General features: G+C 38.6%; 1 protein-coding gene across 1 annotated transcript in view; it reads left to right on the top strand.

Annotated features, from left to right (window-relative positions):
- The first annotated feature begins 1,833 nt into the window (after positions 1 to 1,833).
- LOC118617041 (phospholipid scramblase 2-like) overlaps positions 1,834 to 22,623 on the top strand; it is a 57,984-nt gene continuing 37,194 nt past the window's right edge. Inside the window, exons 1-3 of the mRNA XM_036242531.1 lie at positions 1,834 to 1,951; positions 4,751 to 4,965; positions 6,097 to 6,139. Coding sequence (XP_036098424.1) covers positions 1,834 to 1,951; positions 4,751 to 4,965; positions 6,097 to 6,139 — 376 coding nt within the window. The remainder of the gene's footprint in view (positions 1,952 to 4,750; positions 4,966 to 6,096; positions 6,140 to 22,623) is intronic.

Below are 22,623 nucleotides of genomic sequence, written 5' to 3'. Positions count from 1 at the left end.
ATTGGGGCACCTGGTGTGGGATGGTTACCCCTCAGTCCTCAGGGAGGACCTTCATAGCTGAGCTATCCTCCTGACTTTTATCTGCTATAGGTGGGTGTGGGACCAGCCCCTCTACCTTCGCCCCTCCTACCAGTCTCAATATGGCTGCTTCTTTAATTCTGTAGTTGTAGGACTTCCATTCAGCTTGATTTCCCACGATTTTGAATAATGGTTGTTCTGTAGTTTAGTTGTAACTTTGATGTGGTTGTGGGAGGACGCGCTACGGTGTTTACCTACTAGCCATCTTGACCAGAAGTCAATAGGTATTTATTTATTGCCATTTTAATTCATTATGCCTGTGTTTCTCTCTATTTCTTTTTATTGTTATAGCAGTCCCTTTAACGTTTCTTGCAATTCTGGTTTGTGGTGATAAATTCATTTTCAGTCTGGGAAGCTCTCTGTTTCTCCTTCTATTTTGAATGATAGTCTTGCTGGAGAAAGTAGTCTTGGTTTCAGACCCTTGCTTTTCATTCCCTTCTGGCCTATAGTGTTTCTGTTGAGAAATCTTCTGAGCATTATGGGAGCTCCTTTGCAGATAACCTGTTTGTTTGCTGTTTTTGCTGCCTTTAATGTTCTCTCTCTGTCTTTAATTTTTGGCATTTTAATTATGATGTGTGTTGGTGTGGGCCTCTTTGGTTTTTTCTTGCTTGGGTCACTGCACTTCCTGAACTTGTATGCCTTTTTCCTTCACCAAGTTAGAGAAGTTTTTTGCCATTATTTCATCAAACAGGTTCTCTAAGTCTTCCTCACTGTTTTCTTCTGATACTCCTATGATGCAGATGTTGTTATGTTCATGTTGTCCCACAACTCTCTTAAACTGTTCTTTTTGGTTCTCTGATTGATTGATTTTTTTTTCTACCCTGTCTTCTAATTCACTGATTTGATCCTTGGTTTTCTCTAATCTGATGTTTATTCTTTCCAGTATATTCTTTATTTCTGCTGTGTCGTTCTTGGTTTCTGATTGGTTGTTTTTCATTGTTTCTATATCTTTTCTTATGCTGTTAAGCATCCTTATAATCATTACCATGAACTCTATATCTGATAGCTTGCTTATTTCCATTTCATTTAGCCCTTCTTTTGGAGAACTCTTGTTCTTTAATTTGGGGTTTATCTTTGTTTCACCATTTTGTCTGCCTGTTTGGGTTTGTTTCTATGTATGAGGTTGATCTTTTACAACTCCCAGTCTGGATGAGGTGATTTTACACTGTAGTTGACCTGTGAGACCCAATGGCACTGTCTTCCTGATCACCAGACCTGGATGATCTAATAAGCTACCTTGTGTGCTTTGTGTAGGCTCTCCTGTTGTGATGGAGTCTTGATTGCTATTGACCCATTTGTGTATGGGCTTGACCCTCTGGCTGGCTGACAGTGATGCTCAACCTCCAACAAAATAAGCAGGCTGCTGTTCAGTTGCTTATCACTTGAAGCACAATTCACCTCAGGATTTGGAGCCTTCCAAAATCTCTCTGTGGATATCAACAATCCACAGTATGTGGCTTCCTATGCTGGATGTGTATGAACCAGACCAAGGTGAACACCAGTGTCTGGCTTTACTCTCCTGAGGCAGAGTGTATTCGCAAGACAGACAAAAATTCAAAGCACCCAGAGATCTGAATTTGCCTGAAGGCTGGCAGTTAACCTCCGTCATTTAATGGGCTTAGGCTATAGTCCTTCACTAGATGTTAACTCCACCCAGAGAAATTCTAACGGATGGGACGATTGCTTTTCCCTGGGCTAAAGATGATTTGATGGGATTACTCTACCTGGGAACAATGGCTTCTGCAGCTCAGGAGAATGACTCAGCACAGGGTTTCTGGTGTCTGCCTTCCTAGCTTGCTCCCCAAGGCCCTGAATCCCATACTCTCCTCATACAGCTCTAGTCCAATCAGCCCTCCCTCTGCCAGATCCCAAGGTGAGTGGCTGTATAAAAATTAAGTACACTGGCCCTTCAAGAGGGTGTCCATGCTTGCAGCCATCTCTCCCTGCTGGTCAGAATCTCTGGTGCCTTACGCAACCAGGTGTTATATGGGCACCATTCCCAGTTCTGACACTCTGGGCTGTGGCCCCAGCTTAGGGTTCAGACACCAGATTTCTCAGGGGGAACCCACTGCAGCTGAGATATCCCTCAGGAACTCCAGAGGCTGCCTGTGGGAGCCCAGCCAGCCCTCTTTTGCCTCTGCAACTCCTACCAGACTCAATGTGGGCTCCTCTTTACATCCTTGGTTGTAGGGGTTTTCTTCATCTGGTCTTCAGCTGGTTATTCCAACTCTTTTTTCCTATATTTTAGTTGTAATTTGTTTGGTCCTGGGAGAAGGTCAGTGTAGCTTCCATTCAATCTGCCACCATTTTTTTCTCCACTCCTTTCTTTACTGACATTGATTTCTAGTTATCCTCTCCCTTAGGATGGTTCCCTCTTTCTCAAAAATACCAAATTCGTCTCTAAAACAGGGATTTTTTTATTTAGTTTTCCTTCCTCACCAGATTGTCACACAAAACTTTTTCCTTCTCATCTTTTGGTCCTCAACTTCAACTTTACCTATTTAAAAGTAACTAGTTGATACTTTTCCCTCTCCCCATGCATTTTCTCCATCATTTCAATCTGAAATCTTTTATACAAATTTTATTTTCTGTCTCCTGGAAGTTGCCTATAAGCCCTGTGAGAGGAGGTTGCTTTTTGATAGCTATTTAAAAGTAACCAGTTGATACTTTTCCCTCTCTCCATGCATATAAACTAGAATCTTCTGATTTTAGTTTATAGGTGATCTGTAAATATTTGCTCATTGTAGAAGGAGTGAATTATAAAAGCTGTGGTATTTAAAAGTCATCAGCATCAGTGCCCTGGCTCAGTGACGTTGTTGGTTGGAACATCAGTTCACACACGAAAAGGTTACGGGTTTGATTCCCAGTCAGGGTACATACCTAGGTTGCAGGACGATCTCTGGTCAGGGCACATAAGGGACTCAAGAACTCATATCAATATTTCTCTCTCTCTGCCCATTTTTCTCTAAAATCAATAAACATATCTTCAAGTGTGGAGAAAAAATGCAACCTTTCTTTAAAAAAAAACAACAAAAAACAAACATTAGTATGAAATTTAAACTCTCTTCTTTTTTGGTGGTTAATCCTCACCCAAGGACACTTTTCCTTTTTTTTTTTTTTAGATAGACTGGAAGGGAGAGGGAGAGAGAGAGAGGGAAGCATCAGTGTGTTTCGCAAGACCCGACTGGAAGTGAGAGAGGGAGAGAGAGACAGAGGGAAGCATCAGTGTGCCCTGCAAGACCCGACTGGAGCAGAGGATCGAGCTGGCAACCCAGATATGTGCCCTTGACCCGGAACCAAACCTGCGACCCTTTGGTCCTTGGGCCAAACCTCTAACCACTGTGCCAAACTGGCCAGGGCTTAAAACTCTCTTCTTATTCTTACTTTTTAATAGTGTATGCATTTGTCATCAGTGTTCTAATAAGAGTATTTACAAAGTGCATATTTTAAGTCAGATTTGGTATAGCCTTTACTTTCAAAATATTGTGGAGCATGGTACTTTAAAATTATATTCTATTGCTATGGAATTATTATATTGTGCACTATACATATAAGTTTATGAAGCTTCATGATAGTCAAAATTCACGTGGAATATATAGTATACACTTGTGAAATTCATGTGGAATATAGAGTATACACAGTATACACTATGCTTATTAAGTACTTGAGACAGTTTTGCTTGTTATAATTTACCTACCTTGGTTCTCAAACTGTATTTTCAGAGAGCTAAGGGTGCTAAATTGTGAAATTAAATTTTTAATCTTAATATCATAGTGGATTTTTTTTTCTTTTGGAGGGTCTCAGGAATGGACTACCTGCAAATGTTAACCTAGACAAGTATGTGGACAGTAGAAGATGGAGTGACATGCCTTCATCTCCATGCCAGGGTTTCTGAACGGTGGCACTATAATATAGGGTGCTCCCCCAAAATGTATACACAACATTGAATAATTATGAAACCAGTGTTTATTAAAATACATTTCATTTTCAAAATGTAATAGAATCTATATACACCCTGAATACATTTAGATGGGGACACGCTGTATTTTGGGATAGATGTTTCTTTCCTCCAGGATTATATTTTGGGCATTTTAGGATATTTAGCAGCATTTCTGATCAGTATTACCTTCCCCTTCCACTGTGACAACCAAACACATATCCATATTTTGCCAAATATCTCCTGAGGAGGCACAACAGGCCCCACTCCTGTACATATAAGAGATGCTATTTGTAAGGATTCCAAAATATTTTTTACAGGCTGTTTTGGCCCTGAAAACATTGGTTCTAAATTTCTTTTGTGGGCCCTCTTCCCAACGCCATCTCTCTTTTCCATGAAGAAATTCCAGAATATTTATGTCAGTGACTCTAGATCATATTTAATTTTTTTAATTTTCCTTAAGTTTCTAATATTTATATCTAAATTTTTAACAATATTGGTTAGGCTGTAGGTTGACTTGACTCACATTCCACCACCCTCAGAATAGAAGTGTGTGTGGACCACATATACTTAATAGAAACATTATTGAAAGACAAAAACACAAACCTTAAGCTTTGTCAAAACAGTATTCTTGAGCTGAAATTTTAATCTGTAGATAACTGGGGCAATTCTAAATGTATTGCTGCTTCTATTTTTCTGTCCAAATACAAACTGTATTACTTGTTCCTATTTCAGGACCTCTGGGAAATGGTGACCTACCTGGCTCCCCACGTGCCTATGAGGCTGACCCCTCGGTCTCACCACCTGGCTGTCCAGGTGCCGATCCAGTGGGCTTTCCGGTCCGGCTCCAGCCAGTGCGTCATCAGCCAGGTTTATCTGAAGCGGTACCAGAGATGCCAGAACCAGCACCTACATCAGACTGTCCACCAGGGCTGGAATGTTTAAACCAGGTGATTTCAAACACTTAAAGCAGTCATAAAAAATCAAAACGGTGCTTCCATTTTACTTATTAACAAATGACTAATTCACAAAAGTCTGAAATGGTAAAACAACATATTTTTGCTAACAAATGATTTCTTCTACGTCAGGTTTACTTTGAAAGCAAATTACAAATGGCTAGAAGTTGTGTTTTCTATGATCTTGAATATAATCTGTGATAATGGCGAATAGCAAACATTTATTAAGCACCATTTTCCAGGCTTTGTTTCTAAGTATAACACAAGTATTAGCTCATTTCATCCTTTTAGAAATTCTATGATATGTACGTGCTACAATTACTACCATTTTACAGAAGAAGAAACTGAGGTCCAGAGAAGTTACATAAAATGCTCAGCATCAAGATGCCAAGGAAGTAGGAACGGCTTTTTACTTTGGAACCTTGGTTCTGTCTCCTGGGCTTCTTAATTCCAACACTAAATAATTTCCCAGGAGTAGGAAATAAACAGCAAATAAAGCTTAGCTTCAATAAGTGGTACCAAAAAAAGAGTTAAAATTTTTGTATAATATGACTCTTTTTTTTTATTGTAATTAATAAAATGATATTTTTATGATGCTTTTGTTCTTTGTAAAACCCAATTTTATAAATACTATTGTCAACTGATAGTTGTTAGTACCAGTTCAGTGCCTACAGGGATCCCCTATTTAGGGTCAGTGAAGAGGGAAACTAATCAATGCAAACAACTCAGCTGAAAGGCAGCACGGCCTTGGAACAGCATGGGTGTGAGGCACCCCAAGGGTGAGGCCTCTCTGCAGCTGGACAGCTGTGCCCAGCCCCAGTCCACTCGGGTCCAGTGCACTCCACTTGTTTTCTCTGTTACACCTGCCCTGTCTGCTCCCTTCTGGTCTGGTGAAACATCTTTGGTGTTGCATCTCCGGCCAGGGAACCTGTTTTCAGTGTTGGGTGGCAACACAATAGAGAGCCCAGATGAATAGTGAACACATTCAAGATCCTTTTTAAATGTAAATAATACTGAGAATATTGACAAAATTTATATTCACGTGCATTTTAAAAAATATAAAAATGACTTAATTTGGTTAACTTAAATAATATATACTTATAGCTGAATTTTTTACTATAATAGATGGATGAGATAAGGATTCATCAGCAAATTGATCTTCTGGAAGGTATGTATTTATCCTGTTATCATATTTCTATAGAGAGAAGACTTTTATGCAGATAAAGGCACATCAACAACCACAAATATAACAACTTTTGCAGATGCATTGTTTAAGCCTCATTATTTATAAATGTCTCTCTTCCTGATAGTAAAATAAAGATTATCATCAGCTTTTTTCTAGAAATTAGGAGTCAAGTGGTAAAATACTATTTCTGTGGGCATCTTCCCTCATGATACTGAATCTAATTTAGAAGAATAGCCAAACCTTATCTTTGTTCCCCCTTCACTCTAGAAATCACCTTAGTTAAATCACTTTAGTGATTCTATTACTTTATCTGACTTGTATCACTGTAGCTATTTTATCCCCAGCTTGTGATAACCTTGATAGTGACACAGAACCACATGCGATAGTTCATATCACCTTAGTCCATTTCCAAAGCAAGTGAACTTTGTTAGTGGTGGGGTATGTTTTGGAAAATCATATTCCTTTCCACAGTTTCTCTTGGAAGTTTAGATGAGCCCTGTAAAACCTTGTTCCACAGACTGAGTTACCAGCTCAGATTACGCAACACTACAATGTTGGACTGTGCTGACCAGCAGGTCCAGTGGCCTAGCTTCCTAGAACAGCACTCCTCATCATTGTGCATGGCACTTTTGACTCTACAAGATGTTTCCGGTGCTCACCAAGTCTAAAAATAAACTTAGAAGCCACTGGATGTTTCAGGACCACCGGCAGAGAAAAAGGAACCGGGTAGTTTCATTGACTATACTGTCTTCCTTCTAAATATAAGAAGTTGCAAATAAAGTGCTAAGTTTTAGAATATACCTACCTGTTGAATCCATCTTCATCTCTCTGCACAGTTATTTTCTATTTATAGATTTAGAATATGAATTGTACTAGCAGAGTAATGGATTTGATTAAAATATACAATTACCACCTATTGCACTTAAACTACTTATAATGGTCCAGTTCAAGATGGTGATGGCAGCAGGCTTCTAAACACATCTCCTCCCATGGACAATGAATCTACAGCTACATACAGAACAATTTGCTCTGCGAGAAATCCGGAAACTAGCTGTGTGACTCCTACACACTGGACCAATGAGAGAAAACTTATATTGAAAGAGATCGGAATGGCTGTATCGCTATATCATCATAAGCTCCACCTCTGGCAAAATGACTCACAAGGAGGGAACTCAGAACTCCCAGCTTCTCCCTGAGGAGCAAAGGTTTGAATGTCATGTATGGTGCCCCAACTTTTAAGATTTCTGCCTGCAGGATGGGCTGCCAAAACATCCAGCTTTGAAAGCCAAGAGGGCATGTGTTCATGACTCACAATGCTATCAAAAACTCAAAGACAGTTAGTAAAGGCCTCATGTGACTTACATGGCTAAACCCCCAGAGTCCAGCACAGAAGCTACAGATTTACACAGGCCAGTCTGTTATCAGCAATATGGGGAGACCTCAGTGCTTGTCTTCTTGAAGAAAAGATTTTGATCAAGGACAAAATGTAGAAAACAAGCAAAAATTTATTGACTGCAGCAAAAACATACTCAGGACAATGAAACAAGGAAGGGCATAGCCAAGAAGAAGCGATGGGAGAGCCTAGACTGAGCTGCTTTGGTCCGTGGAGAAGTCAGAGAAAAGGAGGCCTTAGAGATAGGCTCAGGGGGTTAGCCTGGGATGAGCTGCTGCTGCCCATTGCTCTCCTGGTTGCAGCCTTGTGGGGTCCCTCGGAGTTTAAGAGATATGTGCTTGTGGGGGAAGGGGAGGTGGAAGAGAATGGCATGGGTGTGCTCCCTGAAGGGAGTGTGCCCAGGAGAGCCTAGGCTGAGTTGCTTTGGCTCACTGGGAAGTCAGAGGAAAGGGGGGCTTGAGGACAGTTTCAGGGGTGATAGCCTGGGATAAGCTGCTGCTGCCCATTTCTCCCCTGGTTGTAAGTCTCGCGAGGTCCCTTAGAATTTAGGAGATGCATGCCTGTGGGGGGAGAAAGTGGGGAGCTCAGGTGTACTCCTGGGAAGGAGAGTGTGCTGGGTCTTTATTTTGAGGGGTTTTAAAGGCTGGGTATTTAGGAGAGGTCTTAGGGGAGGATCAATAGAATATTCATCAGCTTTATGCTGATGTACCCAAGTGAGATTTATTCCCTTAATTTGTCTACCCTTGGGAGTGGTTGGCCAATGGCACTAATTGGATTTCTGTTATCTGTCTCCCTGAATGGGGTGATTTAAGCTATTTATTTACCGTCTGGTTGGAGAGGAGAAGTAGAAACCATTTGCTCTTAAGTGTCCTTGGTTTGGGGAAGGTAGGGTTTACTAGGTGGCTGCACACTGCTGTTTAACTATCTGTCTCAGTTTCCATATTCTCCTTGTCCTGGAATTTTTCTAGCTTCTTACTATTCTATAACAAGTCTTTCTCTGAAGGCAGCATATTTGCCTTAAAAAAGCATTTTTTTTATTGTTGAAAGTATTACAGATGTCCCCCTTTTTTCCCCATTGAAAGCATATATTTTTAAATTTGGGGGCACAGGCTTCTAATTTAACACATATCTAGGGGCCAACTACAATACTCTCCAGAGATCAGAGAGGCCAACAGAAGCCAACTTTATGCTCTCCCTCTGTCTCACCACAGGTCACTGGTGTCCCCCAAAAGGAGCTTGTGGCTGCCATTCAGGAGACACATTCATTGATAGCCTGGCTCTGATAGCCAGCAGGCTTGTGTTCATGGATTCAAAGAGAAGGTGGCATGCAAAGAAATAGTTCTTAACTGCCCATCCCTCCCTACAGTTCAAATAGAAGAGAAATGCTCATTGCCCAGTCTTCCCCTAAAAGAAGTATGTTTGCAGACTTTAAAAGTTGTTACTTGAGCCCTGGCTGGTCTGTTTTAGTGGTTAGAGCATCGGCCTGTGGACCAAAGTGTTGTAGGTTCGATCCCCTGCCCCAGTCAGGGTCATGCAGGAGGCAACCAGTTAATGTGTCTCTCTCACACAGATGTTTATCTCTCTCTCTCTCTCTCTCTCTCTCTCTCTCTCTCTCTCTCCCCCTCCTTCCCTTACATTCTATCTAAAAATTCAATGAAAAAATATTCTTGAGTGAGAATTAACCAAAATATAAATAAATGAATAACAGTTGTAACCTTAAAGTCTGTCTTCCAATCAGCCTGCATCTAGGCATTGACTGAGATCCTACTCTTTGGGAGACTCAAAGGTTTTGGCACTCTCTGAACTACTAGGAGCCACTAATAATAAGAAGACTGCTTGGACAATCACAAAGATCTGAGAGACAATTAAGAGCTAGGGCAGAGTTGAATGGGAGGTTTTGTCTACTACAAAACATACTTCTTTAACACTGGGAGAGGTGGCTGTTTTATCTAATTCATAGAAACCAACACAGAGAGGCAAGGAAAATGAAAACAAAAGGATTCTATTTTTTCAAAAAAGATAAAAACTCAGAAAAGACCTTAATGGAACAGAGATGAGTGACTTACCTGATAAAGAGTTCAAAAGAAGGGTCGTAAAGATACTCATTGAGACCAGGAGAACTATGCATGAACAAAGTGAACATTTAAACAAGGGATAGAAAGTAAAAGACAGTGTCAAACACAAATAACTGAAGAATATAGGAACTTACTGAACATTTCAATAGAGGGATTCAACGTCAGAAAAAATGAAGCAGAAAAACAAAAAAGAATTTTAAGACAGGGTGGTGGAATTTATCCAATCATAAGAGCATAAAAAAAATGAAGTTAACATAAGGTCTTATGGGATAACATCAAGTGGATCATGTTGGTTAGCAAACTGGCCCCTTACTCAGAGGGCAAGGAGAGGCTGAAGAAGCAGGAGACAACAGGTTGGGAGGTGGCAGGTTTAATAAACAAGAGATCTTGCTTAGGAGATTTGTCTTTGTTCCCAAAAGATGAGTAGATCTCCTCATTTTTTGCCACACTCTTAAAAATTTATATAGAGATCTTAACTCAGTTCAGTCATGTATACCATCCAAATGGTCTCAACCATTTGCTCATAAGTACCTTATGCTCTCAAGGTTATGTCCTTGAAATAGCTCCCACCATGGGAACAGTAGGTAGAGCTTACATTTCAAGGACAGAGTAGGGGCAAGGAACTCTTACAATCTGGGTCTATCTTGTTAGACAACCAGCAGTCTGACTTTTAATTACCTCCACCAACAGATCAACATTTGCATTATAGGGATCTGAGAAAGAGAAGAGGAAGATAAAGAGTCAGAAATTGTATCTGAAGAATAATGGCTAAAAGCTTCCATAACATGGAGAAAGACACAATACATCTAGATCTAAGACGCAGAGAATTTCAGGAAGATCAATTCAAAGAGACCCACACCAAGGCACATTATAATTAAATTGCCAAAAATTAAAGACAAGGAGAGGATCTAAAAAGCAGCAAAAGAAAAACAATTGTTGCCTACAAGGGACCTCCCATATAATCATGAGCATATTTTTCAGCAGAAACTTTGCAGCCCGAAAGGGGGTGAGATGATATATTTAGAGTTCTGAAAGAAAAAGAAACAGCCAACCAAAAATATTCCACAGGGCAAAGGTATCTTTCATAAATGAGAGATAAGTGGTTTTCCATACAAGCAAAAGCTGAAAAAGTTTATCACCACTACACCAGTCTCACAAGAAATGAAAGGACTCTAATTAGCAACAGGAAAACACACAACAGTATCAATCTAACTGACAAAGGTAAATATATAGTTAAATTAGGAACAATCTAAAGTTGCAATGGTGGTAAGTTAATCCCTTCTAAATGTAGTATGAAGGTTAAAACAACAGAAAAAGTAATAAAAAAAATAACTACACCACAATGATTTGTCAATGGATATAGAAGGTTAAAAGATGTAAATTTTGATATTGAAAGCACAAAACATGTTTGAGGAGAAAGAAAAATATAGATCTCTAGAATGTATTCAAACTTATTTTCAACTTAAAACAGACTGTTGTGAGTATAAGATGTTTTATGTAAGCCTTATGGTGACAAAAAAGCTGAAACATATAGTAGATGTACAAAACAAAAAGAAAGGAATGTAGGTATGCCATTAAGGACAATTAGCAAAGCACAAAAAAAGAGACAAAGAGAAATTACAAAACAGCCATGAAAAAAAAATAACAGGAGTAAAACCCTACGCATCAAGAGTTACTTAAATTTAAATACTAAATACCTCCCCCAAAATAAACCTAGAGTGGCTAAACGGATAAAAAACAAGGTGCAAATGTATGCTGCCCAGAAGAGACTCACTGCAGCTTTAACAACTGAAAGTTAGAGGTATGAAAAAATATGTATTCTAAGCAAACAGAAACCAAAGAAAGCTGGGATAGCTATACTTATATCAGGCAAAATAGAATTTAAGGCAAAGACCATACTAAGAGACAAGGTAATGATATAATGATGAAGGAATCAATCAATAAAGAGGATATAATATTTGCAAATATTTGTGCACCCAACATAGGAGCTCCTAAATAAATAAAAGAAACATTGACAGACAAAAAGAAAGAAAGATACATATTCAATAATTGTAGGAGACTTTAATTTTCATCAATAGATAGAAACTCCCGAGAAAATCAAGAAGGAAATGGACTTAAATTACACTTTAGATAAGATGAACTTAAAAGGCAGTTAAAGAACATTTCATTCAAAACAAACACAATACACATTCTTCTCAAACATATGGAACATTCTCGAGGAAACATCATATGTTATGAAAAAAAAATAGGTCATAATAAATTTCAAATAAGGACAACGAATTGGTAATCAAAAACCTCTCAACAAACAAAAGTCCAGAACCAGATCACTTCACTTGTATATTATGCCAAACATGTAAAGATGAATGAATGGGATTTGTGAAAAAGTTGGTGGCGGGCAGGACCGGAGGGAGGGTGAGTTCATGAGAGAGTGAGCTAGTGTGTGAGAGAGTGTGAGCAGACATAAAGGTGGACGACCAAACTCGTGCAGTGCAGAGAGGTGGAGCAGAAGGTGCTTGTTCTGTGGGCTGGAGCAGCCTGCTACCATGGCAAGCAGCTCTTAAGGGCTCTTCTCCTTGTGCCAGGGGAAGGCCCACCATTTTGGAAGATCCCAGGTCTTCCCTGGGAGAAGGAAGTGGGAGTGGCTAGGGCCCAGCAACCTGAGCCCACGAGTGCACCTGGCACCATCAGACCAGTGGACACCCTGTGTCAACACAGACCAGTGCATAGTAGTGGAGCTGTCAAGGTGCTGGATGCAGAAACCACAAATGGCCGGGAGCCCAGCACCACCCACCACACTAGCAGCCCAATCAGAGTCGAGATATACCCCCAGCAACAGAGGCTGGGGAGCAGACATCCATCCCCAGGCAACAGAAGCACAGACCAGCAGCAAAGAACCATCCCCAAAAACTATAGCAAAGGCTGAGCAGGAGCTGAGCCCCACGGGGCAGCAGCACTCTCCAGCCACCAGCAGCAGAACCTGGGGCTCCACTGGGGCCTGTGCAACATAATGACCCACAAGAGCAGTGGGAAGCCGGGGATCTAGAGAGAACTGTGTGACCCAGTGGACCACAAGAGCAGTGCAGAGCCAGGGCCCCAGATGGGCCTGTGTGACCCAGCCACCCAAGGTGAAGGCAGGGGGTGCAGCTCCAGCAGGGCCTGACATATACAGCTACAGGTGGCATCAGCTACCAGTGTGAAACACAGCGTTAGAGGGGCCCACACAATTCAGCAGCAGCACCTACCAGGACACGCCATACCAGACCCCAGTAGTCAATCCTTTAGGATCCACAGCAGGCAAGAGGCGACACGCAACAGAATAGGGAGGCACAATAGCCTTATTTGATATACAGTGAGCTGCCTACACATCCAAACATCCCTCACTGGGACTTGAGTTATTAGATGGCTAAAATGAGGAGACAAAGAAACAACACACAAAGAAAAGAAAAAGAGGAATCACTAGGAAAAGAACTACAAAAAATAAAAGAAAGCAACCTGTCAGATAAAGAATTCAAAGAAATGATTTTAAGGGTGCTCAAACAATTTTGTGAGAACTACAAGCAACTTAATAAGAATTATGAAGAGCTCACTGGGACCTACTTCAGCTTAAAAAAAGAGGTAGAAGCTATCCATAAAAATCAAGAGGAAATATAGAATAATATAGCTGTTATGAAAAATATCTTAGAAGGGTTCATTAGTAGATGAGAAGAAGCTAAAGACCAAATTAGCGACTTAGAAGACAAGGTAGAGAAAAACACCCAAATACAGCAGCAAATTAAAAAAAGTTTAAAAAGCAGGAGGAGAGTTTAAGGGAGCTGTGGGACAAAACAAAATGTAACAACATTTGCATTATAGGGATACCAGAAGGAGAAGAATCAGAGAAAGGAACAGAGAACCTGTTTGAAGAAATAATGACAGAAAACGCTCCTAAACTGGTGAAGGAAAAAGTCACACAAGTCCAGGAAACACAGAGAGTTCCAAGCAAGATGAACCCCAGAAAACCCACAGCTAGAGACATCATAATATAAATGGCAAACATTAAAGACAAAGAAAAAATCTTAAAGGAAGCAAGAGAGAGACAGAAAGTTACCTACACGGGAGCTCCCATTAGACTGTAAGCTGATTTATCAATAAAAATGCTGCAGGCCAGAAGGGAGTGGCAGGAAGTGTACAAAGTAATGATAGGCAAGGGTCTGAATCCAAGACTACTCTATCCAGCAAGGCTATCATTCAAAACTGAAGGAGAAGTAAAGAGGTTCATGGATAATAAAAAGCTAAAGGAATTTACCACCACCAAACCAGCACTGCAAGAAATGCTGAAGGGACTGTTGTAAGAAGAAGAATAAACAGGGGGGGAGAGAAAGAGAGAGGGGAACACAGGCAAAAATTAAAATGGCAACCAATAACTATCTATCAATAATAACCTTAAATGTAAATGCTTAAATGCTGCAATCAAAAGACATAGGGCTGATTGAATAAAAAAACACAACCCATATATATGCTGTCTACAAAATACCCACTTCACAACAAAAGACTCACACAGGATGAAAATAAAAGGATTGAAAAAAATTTTCCAAGCAAATGGAAATGGAAAAAAAGCTGGTGTAGCAATACTCATATCTGAAAAGATAGACTTCAAAACAAGGGCCATAATAAGAGACAGAGAAAGTCACTATATAATATTAAAAGGATAAGTCCAACAAGAGGATATAACACTGCTAAACATATACACACCAAATATGGGAGCACCAAAATATATTAAAAAACTTCTAGAGAACTTCAAGGGAGAGATCAATAGCAATACGATCATAGTGGGAGACTTTAACATGCCACTGACACCACTGGATAGATCTTTTAAATTAACAAGACAGAGAGTCCTTACCAGACAAACTAGATCAGTTGGACTTCATTTTTTTTCCCAGAGCATTTCACCACAACACTGCAAAATATACATTCTTCTCAAGTGCACGTGGGACATTCTCAAAGATAGACCACATGTTAGGACACAAAGCAAGTCTCTACAAATTCAAGAAGATTGAAATCATATCAAGCATCTTCTCAGATCACAGTGGCATGAAACTAGAACTCAATTACAATAAAAACACACAAAAACATTAAAACTCTTGGAGGCTAAATAGCATGTTATTAAACAAAGAATGGGTTACTAACAAGATCAAGGAAAAAATTAAAAACTTCATGAAAACGAACACACAACCAAATAAAATCTGTGGAATGCTTTCTCTAAAGCAATTCTGAGAGGGAAGTTCATAGCACTACAGGCCTACCTCAAGAAACAAGAAAAATTTCTAATTGAATTTCTAACCCTACAATTTAAAGAATTAGAAGGTAAACAAAAAGAAACACCCAGAGCTAGTAGGAGGAAGGAAATAGTAAAGGTCAGAACAGAAATAAATGACATAGAGACCAAAAAAAAAAAAAAAAAATTAATTCAAAAGATCAATGAAACAAAAAGCTGGTTTTTTTAAAAGATAAACAAGGTTGATGGACCTTTAGACAGACTCACCAAAAATCAAAAAGAGAGAAACCAAATAAACAAAATCAGAAACAAAAGAGAAGTAACAACTGACACCACAGAAATACAAAGGATCATCAAAACATACTATGCCAATTTTATGCCAAGAAGTTGAACATCTAGGAGATATGGACAAATTTCTAGAAACACACACCCTCCTAAAACTGAACCAGGAAGAGATAGAAAACTTGAACAGATCAATAACAACTAAGGAAATTGAAGATGTAATTAAGAAACTCCCAGCAAACAAAAGCCCAGGCCCAGATGGCTTCATGGGGGAGTTTTACTGAACATTCAAAGATCTAATACCCATTCTCCTCAAACTATTCCAAAAAATCCAAGAAGATGGAACACTTCCCAACTCATTGTATGGGGCCAGCATAATCCTAATTCCAAAACTGGATAAAGACCCTACAAAGAAAGAAAACTACAGTCCAATATTCCTGATGAACACAGATGCCAAAATCCTTAACAAAATATTAGCAAGTTGGATTTGTAATACATCAAAAAAATTATTCATCATGACCAAGTGGATTCATCCCAGGGATTCAGGTATGGTACAGTATTCACAAATCAATAAATGTGTTATACCACATAAACAAAATAAAAGATAAAAACCATATGATCATATCAATAGATGCTGAAAAAGCATTCAACAAAATCCAGCACCCATTTCTGATAAAAATGATCAGCAATGTGGCAATAGAGGGATCATATCTCAACATAATAAAAGCCATATATGAAAAACCTACAGCCAACATTATACTCAATGGGTAAAAACTAAAAGCATTCCCCTTAAGAATGGGAACAAAACCAAATGCCCACTTTCACCACTCTTATTCAACATAGTACTGGAAGTCTTAGCCACAGCAATCAAACATGAAGAAAAAATAAAAGGGATCCAAAATGAAAAGAAGGAAGTGAAATTGTCATTATTTGCAGATGACATGATATTGTGCATAGAAAACCCTAAAGACTCCATCAAAAATCTACTAGAGTTAATGAATGAATTTGCAAAGTAGCAGGATACAAAATTAATGTCAAGAAAGCAATGGCATTCTTATACACCAATGATGAACTCACAGAAAGAGAAAATAAAAATACAATACCATTTGGCATCACAGCAAAAAAAAAAATTAAGATACCTGGTATTAACTTAACCTGTTGCATTCAAAATGATCACAGACGCGAAGAAAGCATCAACAGGCAAGATGTATTTAAAATGAAAGGAGGGCTACAGCTCTCTCTCTGGCATATGACATTGATCTCATGCTCACAATGGCTTTTATTACAATGTTTAATAATTACATTTGCAATTAAGTATGTGAGTAACTACATGAGCACAAACAATACTTAGCAAATGGAGATTATCTTTATGTTAATATCTAACCTTTATCTACATGCCCACAAGCAGTGCTTGGCAACAATGGCTAACTCTATGTTAATATCTAACTCTAACTATATGCACACAAATAATGCTAATCAAGCATTGACTAGTTCAAATGCTGTTATCTAATCTTTAAGTTTTATGGTTTGTTTACTCTATAGTGGAACCACAATGGGCCTCATAAACCTTTGAGACAGTTTCAAGAATTTGTTTCAGAACTGCTTGCAGTTCTTTAATCTGCATGTCTAGCTTGTAAGATCACACATAAAACTCCTCCTTGGCTCTCCTCTAGTTCTTAAGAATTCATCATAACCAAAGAAGTAAAGGGCCTATTCACAGAAAACTACAGGTCATTGAAAAAAGAAATAGAGGAAGATATAAAAAAGTGGAAGCATATGCCTTGTTCATGGGTTGGAAAAATTAACATCATTAAAATGTCCATATTACCCAAAGCAATTATAGATTCAATGCAATCCCCATCAAAATACCAATGACATATTTCACAGAACTAGGTCAAACATTTCAAAAGTTTATGTGGAACCAAAAAAGACCCCAAATAGCCACAGAAATCTTGAAAATGAACTACAGCCCTGGCCGGTTTGGCTCAGTGGTTAGAGCATTGGCCTGCGGTCTGGAGAGACCCAGGTTTGATTCCCGCTAAGGACATGTACCTCGGTTGCAGTTTGTCCCCAGCCCTGGTTGGTCATGTGGGTGGAAGCCACTCGATGTGTCCCTTTCACGTCGATGTTTCTCTCTCTCTCTCTCTTCCTCTCTCTCCCTCCCACTCTATCTGTACAAAAAATGGAAAAATGTCCTCCGGTGAGGATAAAAAAAAAAAGAGAGAACTACAAAGTAGGAGGGATCACATTACCAAATTTCAGGTTATACTACAAAGCTACTGTAATCAAAACAGTCTGGTACTGGTACAAGAACAAACAGATAGATCAATGGAACAGAACAGAGAACCCAGAAATTGACCCAAGACACAATGCTCAATTAATATTTGACAAAGGTGGCAAGGGCATACAGTGGAGTCAAGACAGTCTCTTCAACAAATGGTGTTGGGAAAATTGGACAGCTACTTGTGAAAAAAGAAAGCTAGACCACCAACTTACACCATACACAGGAATAAACTCAAAATGGATAAAAGACTTAAATGTAACTTGTGAATCCATAAAAATTCTAGAAGAAAATGTGGGCAACAAAATTTCAGACATCATATGCAGCACAATTTTCACTGATACCACACCTAAGGCGAAAGAAACAAAGAAAAAAAAGAATACATGGATTACATCAAACTAAAAAGCTGCTGCACAGCAAAAGAAAAAATCATCAAAATGAAAGGGGATCCCATCACATGGAGACCATAATTGCCAATGATGCATTAGATAAGGGATTAATTTCCAAAATATATAGAATACTCATACAACTCAACAAAAGGAAGACAAAAAACCCAATTTAAAAAATGGGCAGAGGACCTAAATAGACACCTCACCAAAGAGAACATACAAATGGCTAAGAGACATATGAAAAAATGCTCAACATCACTAATCATCAGAGATGCAAATTAAAACAACTATGAGGTATCATTTCAAACCTGTCAGAATGGCCAGCATCAACAAATCATCAAACAAGTGCTGGCGAGGGTGTGGAGAAAAAGGGACTCTAGTACACTGCTGGTGGGAATGCAGACTGGTGCAGCCACTATGGAAAACACTATGGTGATACCTCAAAAAGTTAAAAATTGAACTTCCATTTGAACCAGTGATTCCACTTCTAGGAATATACCCCAAGAAGCCTGAAATACCAATTAGAAAGTATATATGTACCCCTATGTTCATAGTACTATTGCAGCACTATTTACAATAGCTAAGATCTGGAAACAACCCAAGTGTCCGTCAGTAGATGAGTGGATTAAAAAGCATGGTACATATACACAATGGAATACTATGCAGCTGTAAGAAAGAAAGATCTCTTATCTTTTGAGATGACACGGAGGGACCTGGAGAGTATTATGCTAAGCAAAACAAGCCAAGCAGAGAAAGACAAATATCACATGATCTCACTTATTTATAGAATGCAATGAACTAAACAAAGTGTTGTTCAAAATTGACCCAGAGGCATAGAGGTAGAATACAGACTGACAAACTTCAGAAGAGGGGATGTTGAGGGGGAAGAGATAAAGCACAGAACTTATATGCATGTAGGCATAACCAATGGACATAGACAGAAAAACTGAGGATGGGGCAGGGGGGATGGGGAGGAGGGTTTCAATAGGGGAAACAGGAGAAACATCTATAACAAAAACAAATTAATAAAAATAATTTTTAAAAAGATGAATGAATGCCCATCTTTCTCAAAGTATTCTAAAAATAAAAGAGAACACTTTGAATCTCATTTAATGAGGCCAGCATTCCTTTAATACTGAAATCAGAAAAAGATTCTCCAAGAAAATAAACAGTATAATATCCCTGAAAAGTATAGGTATAAAAATCCTCAATATGCCCTTGCCTGTTTTTCTCAGTGGTTAGAGCATTGGCCCATGGACCAGAGAGACCCCAGTTCAATTCCTGATAAGGGCACATACCTTGGTTGCAGTTTGTCTCCAGCCCCAGTTGGGGTTGTGTGGGTGGCAGCCAGTCGATGTATCTCTCTCACATTGATGTTCTTCTCTCTCTCTTCCTCCCTCTCTCTTCCACTCTTTCTGAAGATGAATGCCAAAATGTCCTTGGGTGAGGATTTAAAAAAAAAAAATCCTCAATATAAGCAAATGAATTTTGACAATACATTAAAAGAATCATACACTGTGATTTAGTGGGATTTATTCCAGGGATGCAGGGATGTTTCAACATCTGCAAATTAATTCATGACCAATAACATGAAGGATAACAATCATTTTATCACAATAGGTGCAAAGAAATATTTTACAAAATTTAACATCCGTTCATAATAAACAACTTCAACAAACTGGGTATAGAGGGAATGTACCTCAACATAATAAAAACTTGTCATTATTGACAAGCCCACAGTTAACATCATACTCAATGATGAAAAACTGAAAGCTTTTTGTATTTTTATGATTAGGAATAAGACAAGTATGCACATTAGTCACTTTTATTTAACATTTTACTGAAGTCCAAGCTAGAGCAATTAGGCAAGAAAAATAAAAGGTATTTAAATAAAAAAGATAGAAGTAAAAATCTATTGGTAGATGACATGGTATTATATAGAAAGCCTTAAAGACTCCTCCAATAAACTATTAGAACTAATAAACAAATTCAGTATAGTTGCAAGTTACAAAATAAATATATAAAAAATCAGTTGTGTTCTTATACATTAATGATGAACTATCAGAAAGAGAAGTTAAGAAAACAATCCCCCTCACACTGCCCCTCCTCCCCACCAGGTGGCTTAGTTCATTGGAGCATCATTCTTTACACGAAACGTTTGTGGGCTGGATTCCAGGACAGGGCACATACCTCGGTTGTGCGTTTGATATCCTGTCAGGGCATGTGTGGGAGGCATCCGATCGATGTTTTTCTCTCACATCAATGTTTCTCTCTCTTCCTTCCTCTCTCTCTAAATAAATAAATAAATAAATAAAAACATATCATTGGATGAGGATTTAAAAAAAAGAAAGAAAGAAAGAAAACAACCCCATTTATAATTGCCTCAACAAGAATAAAATACCTAGCAATTAATTTAACCAAGAAGGAGGAAGACCTATACAATGAAAACTGTAAGACATTGATAAAATAAATTGAAGAAAACACACAGACACACACACACACAAGGAAAAATTTTCTCATGGTTGGACAAATTAATATTGTTCAATATCGTTGAATGTCTAAACAAAGCAATTTACAGATTTAATGCAATCCTTATCAAAATTATAATGGTAGTTTTCACTGAAAGAGAAGTTCTAAAATTGTGTGGAACCACAAAGGTAGCAGTAGCCAAAACAATTTTGAGAAAGAAGAACAAAGCTGGCAGCCTCACACGTTCTGATATTAAACTATATTACAAAGCTAGAGTAACCTAAGCAGTATGGTATTGACATAACAACGGACACATATATTAATGAAACAGAATAGAGAGCCCAGAAATAAACACATACAGATATAATTCATTTTATTTATGATAAAGAGCAAGAATATACAATTGAAAAGGATAAGTTTCTTCAATAAAAGGTATTAGGAAAACTGGATTATCACATACAAAAGAATAAAACCGGACCACTGTCTTACACCACACACAAAAATTTATTTAAAATACATTAAATAGCCATGGCCAGTTTGGCTCAGCAGTTAGAGCGTCAGCCTGCAGTCTGGAGAGACCCGGGTTTGGTTACTGCTAAGGGTACGTACTTCGGTTGCAGTTTGTCCCCGGCCCTGTTTGGGTTGTGCGGGTGGCAACCACTCGACGTGTCCCTTTCACATCGATGTTTCTCTCTCTCTCTCTCTCTGCCCCTCCCACTCTATCTGAACAAAATATCAAAAAATGTCCTCGGGTGAGAATAAATAAATAAATAAATATAAAATACATTAAATAGCCCAGTCGGTGTGGCTTAGTGGTTGAGCATCAACCCATGCACCAAGAGGTCACTGGATGATTACTGGTCAGGGCACAAGCCCAGATTGTGGACCTGATTCCCAGTGGGGGGTATGCAGGAGGCAGCCAGTCGATATTCTTTCTTAACCATGTTTCTATCTCTCCTTCTCGCTTCCTCTCTCTCTAAAATCAATAAAGGAAAAAAATACATTAAATATTTGAATATATGACCTGAAACCATAAAACTCTCAGAAGAAAACATAGGGAGTAAATTCCTAGCCTTTAAAACCCCTCAGAACAAAGTTCCCAGTGTGCTCCTTCCCCGAGGAGCAAGGCTGCATCATCCCACCCCCATTTTTCCCCCACAGGCATACATCTCCAAACTCTAAGGAACCCCAGGGTGCTTGAAACCAGGGCAGCTGCAGTTCATCCCAGGCCACCCTCTTGGCCCTGTCTTCAAGGCCCTCTTTTCTCTGACTTCTTAGTGAGCCAAAGCAGACCAGCCAAGGCTCATTTCCCAGCCCTTTCTTGTATCGCTGTCCCCAGCTCTAATAAACATCTTATGAAAATTTTTAAAAAGGGCAAGAAAAATAAGCGTTGGCAAAGATATGGAAAAAGAGAACCCTTGTACACTGTTGGTAGGAATGTAAACGAGAACACTCACTATGGAAAACAGTATGAAGATTTCTCAAAAAATTAATAGACTACCTATGATCCAGCAATGCAGCTCTTGGTATTTAAACAAAGGAAACAAAATCACTATCTTAATTGGGTATCTGCACCCCCATGATCATTGCAGCTTGTTTCCAGTGACCAAGACACAGAAAGCCAATGTAAGTGTCCATGAACAGATTTAGAAATGAAGGAAATCCTACCATTTGTAACAACATGGATGGACCTTGACAGCATTATACTAAGTAAAATAAGACAGACATATAATGGAAATAATGTATGCTATCACATATATGCGTGGAATTTAATAATACCAAACTCATAGATACAAAGAACAGATTGATAGTTGCCAGCGATGGGAGTAGGGATGGGGTAGTAGGTTAGCAAAGTAAATGAAGGTGCTTAATAGATACAAACTTCCAGTAATAAGATAAATAAGTTCTGTGAATGTGATTACAATACTGTATTATATATTTGAAATTTGTGAAGTGAGTACATCGTAAGTGTTCTCATCAAAGAAAATGTTTATCTATGGATGGTGATGAATGTTAACTAAACTTATTGTGGTGATCACTTCACAATACATACATGTATTGAATCATTGTGTTCTACACCAAAAAAATAATGCAATGTTATATGCCAATCATATCTCAATAAAATACAGTAAAAAAGTATCAACTTCAAAAAATTACTTATTATTGAATGTCAACTGTAACTTAAAAATGTTTTAAATGAATACATTTTAAAAATTACTTATAGTGTACATTATTAGATATTTGTAATATCCTTGCTTTTGTTTAGTTTTCAAAACTAAATTTTATCTGGAAAGGGTCTCTTTGATGTTTGATCATTTGTATT

This window comes from Molossus molossus, unplaced genomic scaffold, assembly GCF_014108415.1.
Source record: "Molossus molossus isolate mMolMol1 unplaced genomic scaffold, mMolMol1.p scaffold_m16_p_5, whole genome shotgun sequence".
Classification (NCBI taxonomy): domain Eukaryota; kingdom Metazoa; phylum Chordata; class Mammalia; order Chiroptera; family Molossidae; genus Molossus; species Molossus molossus.
This window is presented reverse-complemented; position numbering and strand designations above follow the sequence as displayed.